Raw genomic sequence first — 12,974 nt, 5'->3', positions numbered from 1 at the left:
CTTCACCACTCTAAGCACTTGAACGACTGCAAAAACCCAGCAGAATGCCTCTAATGAAACTTGATGATCGCTGAGCTTTACCTGTTTATCCCATTTTGAAAGCTCAAAGTCAGGGAACAAGGTGTGAAAACATCTTACAAAATGACAGAGCACCAATACAATCCAAAACCAACCAGCAGAAAAACAATGGCAAAAAACTTAACTCGCCGCACGATGAAAATTTTCTCTTAAAAACCAAAAATTCGTTCATACGCCATTTCTTTGCTCTACTGTAAAAACAGCTTGAAACAATTTTATGCCTTAACAAAGTACTCTTTTCTGTTAATATTAAGTAAATAAAAACGCTGAATCTGGTAGTTGAAAAAAGTCGGCAATAACAGTCGGCTGGAAACACAAAGGAGTCGATAACCATGAGCGCGAAAATCGTGAGAAAGAGCGAATGCTTAATTATATACAACCACCCCAGCAATAGCTTTAGTAATAAAAATTCTGGCAATAGAAAGACTCTATTTTGCTAAAAAAAACAATTGAAAGTTAGGAGGTTGAAATCTGCGTTTTAAGAGCTTTTATATGGCACCATTTTTATTTTTCTATTTGATATTAAATTTTCCTATTTGGTCTGGAGAAAGCCAGCCTAGTATAGATATTCCGCCATTTCTAAAGGAACGTTGGAACAATAAGCAATGAATATTCTTGCTTTCACGAACAAAAACCGTCAACGACAGATATGGTGTACTAACACTTGGGTTGGGATGTCTTTGCGATTAAGGCCCCAACATGGTATTAAACCACTGTTAGTCATTGAGAGGATGATTTTGACTCTATTCATGAAAAAAACTGAAGATTGTAAATTGTTCTGTTTTTCAACTGCGAAAAATTGAACAGTTTAACAGTAACTAATTTCGTTTAACTGCGTGGTAAATTCGGGTATTGCTGTTTTGTCGGTCGGTGTTTCTCTGTTAAATATTCTGCCATAACAAAACTCTTTAATTCAAAATAAAGATCAAATGTAACACCAAAAGTATCAATTTAAACACAAAATATCAACAAATAGAAGCGTTTCAACAGTCATTTTTCATCTCACCACAAAATAAGTTTGTTATCAACTAGTATGCTGGTGTTAGGAGCAGAACACGGAGCTGTTGCAAGTCAAAGGTAGAAAGTTTTCGACATAAACGCAGAAAGCACATATAGCGCATACAGTTTATTATGCCATTAAGTTGTTCAGGCATCAGTTATATCGTAAAGAATTAAACTTGTTTTGAAGACAGCATTTGCAATTTCTTGTTCACTCTCGATGCAAAATCAGGATGCCGGCTCATAAGATCGTCATACATTTTCTTTCCAAGTTTGAACCGCTCTTCTTCATCGCCGATTTCGCTGCTTAAAAGTTCCATCTTTTGCAAGAACTCGTGAATAATTTCATCCTCCTCCGGTAGAAAATCGAGCCACTCCAACTCAGCTGCCTTTGACTCTGCAGCTTGCAGAACATCACTGGGAAACCCAACCATTTTGGCAACGTGAATTCCGAAACTCTGATCACAAACACCAGGGTTCATTTGGTACATCATTATTACTTCGTTATTTTCAACAGTAGCAGTGAAATGGTAATTTTTGACTTTGGCATATTTATTGGCAAGCTCTGTCAGTTCGTGGAAATGCGTGGCAAATAGACCGAAGCAGCCTATTTTAGTGACTAGGTGCTCTGCAATTGACATAGCTAGTCCGAAACCGTCAAACGTCGAAGTACCTCTTCCAAGCTCATCAATGATTACAAGACTGTTCTCAGTGGCTGTGTTCAGAATGGTGTTCGCTTCAACCATTTCTGCCAAAAATGTCGACACTCCCTGAAACAACAAATAGATACAGATACCATAACTTTGGTGCTAATTCTGTTTTATCAGGATTTTCTATTCTGTATTCAAGAGCTTTGCGTTTTAAGGATGGGGGCTGCAGACCTCATATAGCCAAATCAATGTATTTTTTGTAATATGGGTTGTAATACGGGCAGAATTGGTTAAACTTGCGGGTATCCTCTCAGGTCATCCCCTATCAACAACATGTTTAATAAGATGGAAATACTTTTTATTAATTCATCTTCTTGTCTAGTGGCGTCTTCGACTTCTAGTCGGTATTTACATTGATCACGGCTATCTTTGAATCTATTTATGAAACATTCCTTAATTTGGTCGAGATTTCTTGTGGGGTCTACACCCGGTGCAACGATTCCTACTAATCTCACTAGGATTCCTGATTATCTTACTAAAACCCGCTTTTCCGTAATTTCCTGCTCGGAAAAAAACTTTCACCCGCTTTTCCGTAATTTCCGGCTCGGAAAAAACTTTTACCCGCTTTTCCGCAATTTCCTGCTCGGAAAAAAAACTTTCGCCTGCTTTTCTCGCAAATCCTAGTAGGAAATCTTACAATTTCTTTTTTTCCTGAATTTCCTGGTAGGAAAGTTTTCTCGCTTGTTTTCCTTCGTTTTCTAATAGGATATGGGATATTTCCGAGTCGGAATTTTACTTCAACCAAGATAAAACTTGTAAACACTAAAAAAAAGTTCAGGTAACTAGAAGTTCAGGTAAATTTCAGGTGTAAAAGCACCTGAAATACAACTGAACTGTATTTCAGGTAAATTTTCACCTGAACAAGTTCAGGTGTGGTTACCACCTTTTTTGTATTCAGCAGTGAAACAATAAAAATTTAGCAGTAAACTAAAACACAGTACAAATACAAACTTTATAAACGGTAGCGATAAACTTTAAGAATCAGATTGATATTCTTTTTAAGTCGAACTAATTACATTTTCCATTATAAGCACTGCATAACAGGAAACGCAGTGGTTTTAAAGTGGATCAACTTGAATCCAACCTCTGTTTCTTATATATTAAATCAAAAATTAGTTTTCCTGCATAAAATAGATCTCTGTAGAACTGGATTACACAAGAACAGAAACGGTAACGACATATGGTCCTCATTTGGCTTTCATTTCTTTAAAGTCTTTTAGATCAGATTGATATTCCTTTTAATTCGAACTATTTCCAGTTTCCAACATTAGCACTGCTTTCCGGCGTTTGTTAAATTTCGCAAATATACGGTTAATTTTAATATAAAAGTTTCCCACTCTTCAGCCCTACTGATGCTTCTACGTCAAGCAAGCAAATAAGGAACTATTTGGAATTTCTATAGTGAATATCAATAATGAAGTTTGAAAAAAACTGTTTGAAGAAACTTTAGTTTTTTAAAATCGTAACAACAGGAAATGCAGTGGTTTTAAAGTGGATCAACTTGAATCCAATCTCTCTTCCTGATATAGTAAATCAAAAACTACTTTTCTTGCAGAAAATGTATCTCTGTAGAACTGTATTACACAGACATAGAGACGATAACGACATATGGTCCTCATTTAGCTTCCATTCTTAAAAGGATTTCCTGCCGTTTATTAAGTTTCGCAAAGTAACGGTTAATTTTAATATAAAGTTCTCCCACTCTTCAGCCTTACTCATGTTTCTAGATTGAACACGTAATTTGGGAAACCTTTAGGGGATTCTGAAGTGAATATCAATACTGACGTTTCAAACAAACGGATTAAATAAACTTAAATTTTTAAAAATCATACTAACAGGAAACGCAGTGGTTTTAAAGTGGATCAACTTGAATCCAACCTCTGTTTTTTATATATTAACTCAAAAATTAGTTTTCCTGCATGAAATAGATCTCTGTAGAACTGGATTACACAAAAACAGAAACGGTAACGACATATGGTCCTCATTTAGCTTTCATTTCTTTAAAGTCTTTTAGATCAGATTGATATTCCTTTTAATTCAAACTACTTCCAGTTTCCAACATTAGCGCTGCTTCAAAACCCTGTTCGTCGAAGTGAAGTTAGTCTTCAGATTTTAGGTACATGTTTCCGAAAAAGGGCTCTCTACAAATTTTAAAGGACAAAACAAACATTTATGAAACTATTTCCGGCGTTTATTAAGTTTCGCAAAGTAACGGTTAAGTTTAATATAAAGGTCTCCCACTCTTCAGCCTTACTCATGTTTCTAGATTCAACACGTAATTTGGGAACCATTAGGGGATTCTCAAGTTAATTTCAATACTGAGGTTTCAAACAAACGGATTAAAGAAACTTTAATTTCTTAAAATCATACTAACAGGAAACGCAGTGGTTTTAAAGTGGATCAACTTGAATCCAACCTCTGTTTCTTATATATTAAATCAAAAATTAGTTTTCCTGCATAAAATAGATCTCTGTAGAACTGGATTACACAAAAACAGAAACGGTAACGACATATGGTCCTCATTTAGCTTTCATTTCTTTAAAGTCTTTTAGATCAGATTGATATTCCTTTTAATTCAAACTACTTCCAGTTTCCAACATTAGCGCTGCTTCAAAACCCTGTTCGTTGAAGTGAAGTTAGTCTTCAAATTTTAGGTGCATGTTTCCGAAAAAGGGCTCTCTACAAATTTTAAAGGACAAAACAAACGTTTATGAAACTATTTCCGGCGTTTATTAAGTTTCGCAAAGTAACGGTTAAGTTTAATATAAAGGTCTCCCACTCTTCAGCCTTACTCATGTTTCTAGATTCAACACGTAATTTGGGAACCATTAGGGGATTCTCAAGTTAATTTCAATACTGAGGTTCCAAACAAACGGATTAAAGAAACTTTAATTTTTTAAAATCATACTAACAGGAAACGCAGTGGTTTTAAAGTGGATCAACTTGAATCCAACCTCTGTTTCTTATATTTTAAATCAAAAATTAGTTTTCCTGCATAAAATAGATCTCTGTAGAACTGGATTACACAAAAACAGAAACGGTAACGACATATGGTCCTCATTCAGCTTCCATTTCTTTAAAGTCTTTCAGAATCAGATTGATTTTCTTTTTAATTCAAACTAATACCATTTTTCTACATGAGCTCTGCTTCAAAAACCCAGTCCTTCGAAAACTGGAATTTGTTTGTTATTTTAGGTACATGTTTCAGAAACAGGGCACTGCACAAATTATAGAAGACAAAACAAACATTCATGAAACTCTTTCCTGCCGTTTATTAAGTTTCGCAAAGTTTCGGTTAAGTTTAATATAAACGTTTCCCACACATTAGCCCTACTAATAATTCTGGATCGAACAAGTAATTTAGGAGCCATTGGGGATTCTGAAGTGAATATCAATGATGAAGTTTCAGAAAAAACGGTTTAAAGGACTTTAATTTCTTCAAATGATAACAACAGGAAACGCAGTGGTTTTAAAGTGGACCAACTTGATTGCAATCTCTCTTCCTTATGTATTAAATCAAAAACTATTCTTTCTGCATAAAATAGATCTCTGGAAAACTGAATTACACTAATAAAGAAGCAGTAATGACGTAGGGTCCTCATGTAGCTTCCATTTTTTTAAAGTCTTTCAGATTCAGATTGATAGAGGTACAGTTAGTTGTTTTCGTGATAAGTAGGCAAGTGCTTTGCAGAATTCTACCAACATGAGCTCATTGTGTTGGTATTGTAATTGTCGGGCACTTCTGATAATTTTTTTTACCCTAATTCGGCTCGGTAAAAAAAAGTTATGGATTGGTAAAATTGTAAAAAAGTCACCATTTTAGGTGAGATTGGAGTCCCCAAAAATGGATACCCCAAAATACCTTAGTATCCCTACATATATTAGTTCGTTGGATTCCGCTGATAGCGTTGAGTATCTCCATTTGTATTTTTTATGTGGTTTTATTGAGTTGAGTGGGTCAATTTTTGCTCTGTAAGCGAGGAACCTCGATTATCGACCATTTTAGGCTATTTCGGCGGCGACATAGTTGAAATTTTTTGTGTCAAGAATAAGTATTGTAGTGTTTTGGATTGCTCAGTAGATGAGGAGTATCCCCAAGTACACATTGTACTATTTTTTTACAAGTTTTGATGGTTTATTTTAGCGAAACTTGAAACTTGGTAATCAAAATAGGTCATTTGACCAAATGAATGAGTCAAGTGGTGTTTTCTTGCGATTGAACAAGTTTTTGGGCGTGCTTTTTATGTTTTCTGAGCAGTATTTAGGTTCCTGAAGCTATTTGTATCAATTAATGGGGTTAACTCAACAATTTTTTTTTTCACGATTTCATCAAATTTCTGTGGATGTTGTTTTATGTCAAAACACACAAAACATCAAAACCTTCATGGTGAGGTGGGAAATTTTTTCCCACCTCCTCATGAAGGTTTTACGTGACCCAGAACGTCGAAGTGGACCAGAATCACACCCACAAATACGCCGGCAACTCTGTTTCACGTTGTTTTACGTCAGTTCCGGAGATTTCGGGCTTCGGTTTTAGCCCAAAAAATGGGGTACAAGTCAGTATTTTGTTAATATCTGCTAAAGTACTGGACCAAATTAAACGGGAGTGGTCGCATTTTGTCAACACTGAACCCCTCTTGCTTGCAGTATTTGGTTGGTTTCTCAAATCGGTCGCATCAGAAAGTTAATAATGTTTAAATTTGAAAAAAGTCGAATTTTTGGGCTATTCTGGGTGACCCAAATTCAGGTACAACAAAACAGCTGATTTGCGGAATAAGTGTTAGTGTTTTAGAATCCTCAGTTAATGGGGAGTATCCCCATATATATTTTCCATAGCGTTTTACGGAATGTTGATAGTCAAATTTGGCTCTGGAGTCACGTCACCTCGCTTTTTTGGTCATTTGGTACCGTACCTACTTTTTGCTATAACTTCTTCTAGAGTGGACCGATTGTGCTCATTTTTTGATATGATGCGTATCTTAAGCAGTGCTACAAGCTGTACTAAGGGCGTTCGTTTTCGTTCCGCCGTTTTAGAGAAATTGGCCAGTAAACTTGCCCTCCGTTTTAGCCCCAGAAGCGAATGACACCACCTGGCACCAGTTTTGAAGCTTTGAATTTTGTTACTTCAGGTTACAAAATTAGTGTTCTGAATAGCCCGTCTAACGTAGATTCTGAATATGTATACTTTGTGTAGCGTTTTTGCAGGTTTAGATGGTCAATTTTGGCTCTGCAGCCAGAGGACCCTTGCTTTTGGGTGATTTGGTACGGTACCTTAACTTTGCAATAACTCGTTATAGAGTGTATCGATTTTGATGATTTTTTTGTTAGACCCAGCTTGAGCTAAGCTTTGTTTTGGTATAGGTCTCGTTCCGTTTCGTTCAGCCGTTTTCGAGAAATTGGCCAGGACAGGTGCCCCAATTTTGACCCGGTGAAGCAGGGTACCTGTACTTGGTACCCGTTTTGAACCTTTGAATTTTGTTACTTCAGGTTACAAAATTAGTGTTCTGAATAGCCCGTCTAACGTAGATTCTGAATATGTATACTTTGTGTAGCGTTTTCTGAGGTTTAAATGTCCAATTTTAGCTCTGAAGGCAGGTCACCTCGCTTTTTTGGCCATTTGGTACCGTACCTACTTTTTGCTATAACTTCTTCTAGAGTGGACCGATTGTGCTCATTTTTTAATATGATGCGTATCTTAAGCAGTGCTACAAACTGTACTAAGGGCGTTTTTTTTGTTCAGCCGTTTTTAGAGAACTTGGCCAGGGAACTTGACCCCATTTTGTCCCCAGAAGCGGATGACTGCCAGTTCTGCGGTCACTCTGAACTCTGAATTTCATAAATGCACGTGTAAAAATTAGTGATTTGAACAGCACGTGTAATGGGGATTGTCCCCATATATATTTTACAGGTTGTTATAATGAGTGGTTATTGGTTATAGTAGAGAAACAGGACCCGAAATGGGTCATTTTGGTCATTTGGTACGGTACCTTGATATTGGAATATCTCCTCGTAGAGTGAACCGATTTTTGATCTGACTTTTGATTTGAACTCAGCTTGAGCAGTACTTGAATCCCTGTAAATGGCGTTTTGTTTCTTTCAGCCGTTTTCGAGAAATTGGCCTCGACACATACGGTCATTTTGGCCTTTTAGTGACTGGTACGTTTCACGTTTCTACGTGTGAAATGTTGAAATTAATGACTTTGACTGCAGGAATGGGCTCGTTGAACTCCATTTGTAATGGGAAATCTCCCCATATATATTTTGTATAGGGTTTTCCGAGATCTAGGGGGTCAATTTTTACTCTGCAGGTGAACCCCCCCAACCCCCATGAATATATGCCCAAAATCATGAATTTTCCTTGGGAAAATAGGTAAATTGATGTTTTGGGGTACCAGTATCAGCGCTGTAGTACCCATGTTTTGTGGGTAAACTGTACTCCAATTTTTACCCATATTGGTCGAGGGGTTGATCTTCTCTCCTCTTATTACTTATGTATACTATTATTCTAAAGTGAGGGCGTTTCGCCCCATGGGGTGCACCTCCCCCCCTGTCCCGTTGAGACGCCGGTTAGTCGGCTCCCCCCCCCCACTTCTGGGCTTTGGTGCACCTCATGATGGGGACGTACGTGCGATGCGGGCGAGTTTTGCGGGCGTCTTTCGTTGCGTTTCGGTGTGTTTCTGTGTTTCTCTGTGTTTATGTTTCTTTTCATGTAAGAATAATGCTCTTTTTTAGAGCATTTGTTTGTTTGTTTCGTGCAACAACAGCTATCTTCAACCCTCAAATGGTGAGTTCGCACGTTGTGCTCTCTTTGCTTTTCAGCGCTCACAGTGATGGCCTGAGCTTCTTTTTTGTGCTTGCTCTGAGCCTCCTGTGATGAAGCGCTGCAATTGTTTGAGTCCTGTGAGCACTCATCGAGTGCCTTGTTTTTTTTTGTAGCAGTGCTGCGGTGCAGCGCTCTTTCTTGGGCAACACAGTGACGGCTTGAGCAATGCGTGTCTCTGTTTTTTTTTTGCTCAAGACCGCCTGTGACCAAGCCCGGCAATTTTGTAGGTCGTGTGTGTCAGCACTCACCGAGTGATCTTCAGCCTCCTGTGGTGAGGCAAAGCAATTATTTGAGCCCGGTGTGCACCCATAGAGTGAGTTGTGTCTGCGTTGTACAGAGCTAATTTTCGATCTAGGTGGTCTACAAAAAACGTAATTAACACGTTGTCAGATTTCGCGCTCAAAATACTATCTTAATACAGTTTAACCAAAAGTGCTTTACAATATAGTGAAGGACTTATTCAAATCAATTGAGCGCCTAAGTAGGAGTGGGAAAGTCCAAATAGGTTCTAAAGCAGAAGGAATTATCGTTCTAGACGGTCTGAGATAGAAGAACTTAACACGTTGTCAGATTTCGCTCTCAAAATACTATCTTTATACAGTTTAACAAAAAGTGTTTTTCAATCTAGTAAAGGACTTCTTCAAATCAATTGAGGGCCTAAGTAGGAGTGAGAAAGTCCAAACAGGTTCTAAAGCCCAAGGGATTATCGTTCTAGGTTGTCTGAGATAGAAGTACTTAACACGTTGTCAGATTTCGGACTCAAAATACGATCTTTATACAGTTTAACAAAAAGTATTTTTCAATATAGTGGAGAACTTATTCAAATCAATTGAGGGCCTAAGTAGGAGTGGGAAAGTCCAAATAGGTTCTAAAGCAGAACGAATTATCGTTCTAAGTGGTCTGAGATAGAAATACTTAACATGTTGTCAGATTTCGCACTCAAAATACTATCTTTATACCGTTTAACAAAAATTGTTTTTCAATATAGTGAAGGACTTATTCAAATCAATTGAGCGCATAAGTGGGAGTGGGAAAGTCCAAATAGGTTCTGAAGCCCAAGGGGTTATTGTTATAGGTTGTCTGAGATAGAAGTACTTAACAGGTTGTCAGATTTCGCACTCAAAATACGATCCTTATACAGTTTAACAAAAACTGTTTTTCAATATAGTGAAGGACTTATTCAAATCAATTGAGGGTCTAAGCAGGAGTGGGAAAGTCCAAATAGGTTCTAAAGCCGAAAGAATTATTGTTCTAGATGGTCTGAGATAGAAGAACTCAACACGTTGTCAGATTTCGCACTCAAAAAACTATCTTTATACAGTTTAACAAAGCGTTCTTTTTTGTTTTTCAATATAGTGAAGGACTTATTCAAATCAATTGAGCGCCTACGTGGGAGTGAGAAAGTCCAAATAGGTTCTAAGGCCGAAGAAATTATCGTTCTAGGTGGTCTGAGATAGAAGTACTTAACACGTTGTCAGATTTTGCTCTCAAAATACTATCTTTATACTGTTTTACAAAAAGTGTTTTTCAATATATACGTTCTTTTTTTCAAAATATCTCTTTGAGTTAATTTTTTTGGACTTCATACGATCAGGATTAATTAGTTAGCACTAGTAGACGTCTCCAATAGTAAAAAGAACCAGAGTTTTGGTGTATCTACATTGTGAATCGCTTGTAGCGCTTAATCCGTACCGTCGTTAAAAATGGGACCACCCATCCCCGGGTATCAGGGGACGCCACCAAGTGTGAACTGGGACCACCCACCACGGGTCGAAGTGGGACCACTCAGCCCCGGGTATCAGGGGTACTAAGCTATAGGGGTTAATTTATGCTGTAATTTATTAACATGGTCACTGCTGTAAATTGTGATTTGTGTAATGTCTTCACAAAAGTTTATGTTTTTGCTCTTTTTCAAGTCGGAAATGAATCCAAACAACAAGTCCATTGCCGTGTTTGGCGATTCCCATGTTCAGAAGCTACTTCTACCTCCACATATTGTTATCCTTGGAAAAGGTGGTGAGGAGTTGGAGAATTGGAGGAATTATTCGGACGAAATGGTTGGCTATGATATTATCATCATAATGCTAGGAGGGAATGATATTTGTTCGAAGTTCCCATCTGTGCCCTCACCATCTGATATCAAAGGCGTGATGAATTGCATGCGAGAATTAGTAACTTTCGTGGAGAACAATAATCACAAATGCTTCGTTTGTGACATAATACCTCGGTTGTCTAACGAGCGGGGAATTCATTATACAAATTCAAGGCTTGCTGACAAATACAAGCGGCGCCATATCCAGCTTGAGAATGCGATAAAGCGACAAGACTTCCAAGATGGAGTTCACTTAAAGTGCTATAAGAACATTAGCAAGTTGTTGATGAAGAAAGTTGCAAAGTTGCTCTAACTTTTATTTGATTTGGCCATTCATGGTGCTTTAAGTTTTTGAGTTTTTAACTTTTGTGCTATGAACTTATTGTGCTTTTATATTTTGTCATGAATTTCCAAATTGAACGTTTGCAACCTCTGTTTCAAATTTTTGACGCCAATCTTTGCATAGTTATATGGTTAAGAATTTTTGCTTTGCTTTTTGAGCTGTTTTTTTTTTTGAAGAGCCAATCATGGCTCAATGAACAGCCGATTGAGTGGCTAATTGTAGAACCAACTTTGTGGTTCAATGAACAGCCGATTAAGAGGCTGATTGAAGAACCGATTGTGTGGCTCACTGATTAGTCGATTGAGTGACTGATTGAAGAGCCGATTGTCTGGCTCAACGAACAGTCGATTGAGTGACTGATTGAAGAGCCGATTGTGTGGCTCAATGAAAAGTCGATTGAGTGACTGATTGAAGGGCCGATTGTGTGGCTCAATCAACAGTCGATTAAGTGACTGATTGAAGAGCCGATTGTGTGGCTCAATGAGCAGCCGATTAAGAGGCTGATTGAAGAGCCAATTGTGGCTCAATGAACAGTCGATTGAGTGACTGATTGAAGAGCCGATTGTGTGGCTCAATGAACAGTCGAGTGAGTGACTGATTGAAGAGCCGATTGTGGCTCAATGAACAGTCCATTTAGTGACTGATTGAAGAGCCGATTGTGTGGCTCAATGAACGGCCGATTAAGAGGCCGAATGAAGAGCCGATTGTGTGGCTCAATGAACAGTCGATTTAGTGACTGATTGAAGAGCCGATTGTGTGGCTCAATGAACAGTCGATTGAAAGACTGATTGAAGAGCCGATTGTGTGGCTCAATGTGCAGCCGATTACAGTTTAACAAAAAGTGTTTTTCAATATAGTGAAGGACTTATTCAAATCAATTGAGGGCCTTAGTAGGAGTGGGAAAGTCCAAATAGGTTCTAAAGCCGAAGGAATTATCGTTCTAGGTTGTCTGAGATAGAAGTACTTAACACGTTGTCAGATTTCGCCCTCAAATACGATCTTTATACAGTTTAACAAAAAGTGTTTTTCAATATAGTGAAGGACTTATTCAAATCAATTGAGGGCCTAAGTAGGAGTGGGAAAGTCCAAATAGGTTCTAAAGCCCAAGGGATTATCGTTCTAGGTTGTCTGAGATAGAAGTACTTAACACGTTGTCAGATTTCGGACTCAAAATACGATCTTTATACAGTTTAACAAAAAGTGTTTTTCAATATAGTGAAGGACTTGTTCAAATCAATTGAGGGCCTAATTAGGAGTGGGAAAGTCCAAATAGGTTCTAAAGCCCAAGGGATTATCGTTCTAGGTTGTCTGAGATAGAAGTACTTAACACGTTGTCAGATTTCGCACTCAAATACGATCTTTATACAGTTTAACAAAAAGTGTTTTCCAATATAGTGAAGGACTTATTCAAATCAATTGAGGGCCTAAGTAGGAGTGGGAAAGTCCAAATAGGTTTTAAAGCCGAAGGAATTATCGTTTTAGGTTGTCTGAGATAGAAGTACTTAACACGTTGTCAGATTTCGGACTCAAAATACGATCTTTATACAGTTTAACAAAAAGTGTTTTTCAATATAGTGAAGGACTTCTTCAAATCAATTGAGGGCCTTAGTAGGAGTGGGAAAGTCCAAATAGGATCTAAAGCCGAAGGAATTATCGTTCTAGGTTGTCTGAGATAGAAGTACTGAACACGTTGTCAGATTTCGCACTCAAATACGATCTTTATACAGTTTAACAAAAAGTGTTTTCCAATATAGTGAAGGACTTGTTCAAATCAATTGAGGGCCTAAGTAGGAGTGGGAAAGTCCAAATAGGTTCTAAAGCCCAAGGGATTATCGTTCTAGGTTGTCTGAGATAGAAGTACTTAACACGTTGTCAGATTTCGGACTCAAAATACGATCTTTATACAGTTTAACAAAAAGTGTTTTTCAA

General features: G+C 37.7%; 1 protein-coding gene across 1 annotated transcript in view; it reads right to left on the bottom strand.

The window, feature by feature from the left end:
• Window positions 1-966: 966 nt before the first annotated feature.
• The window catches only part of LOC142334535 (DNA mismatch repair protein Msh2-like), a 103,248-nt gene continuing 91,240 nt past the window's right edge, over window positions 967-12,974 (bottom strand). The window contains exon 12 of the mRNA XM_075382636.1: window positions 967-1,847. Coding sequence (XP_075238751.1) covers window positions 1,251-1,847 — 597 coding nt within the window. The 3' untranslated portion in view covers window positions 967-1,250. The remainder of the gene's footprint in view (window positions 1,848-12,974) is intronic.

Source organism: Convolutriloba macropyga, chromosome 2 (genome assembly GCF_964194025.1).
Source record: "Convolutriloba macropyga chromosome 2, txConMacr16.3, whole genome shotgun sequence".
In the NCBI taxonomy this organism is placed as follows: domain Eukaryota; kingdom Metazoa; phylum Xenacoelomorpha; order Acoela; family Convolutidae; genus Convolutriloba; species Convolutriloba macropyga.
Note: the sequence above shows the minus strand (reverse complement) of the source record. Positions and strands in the feature narration are given on the sequence as shown.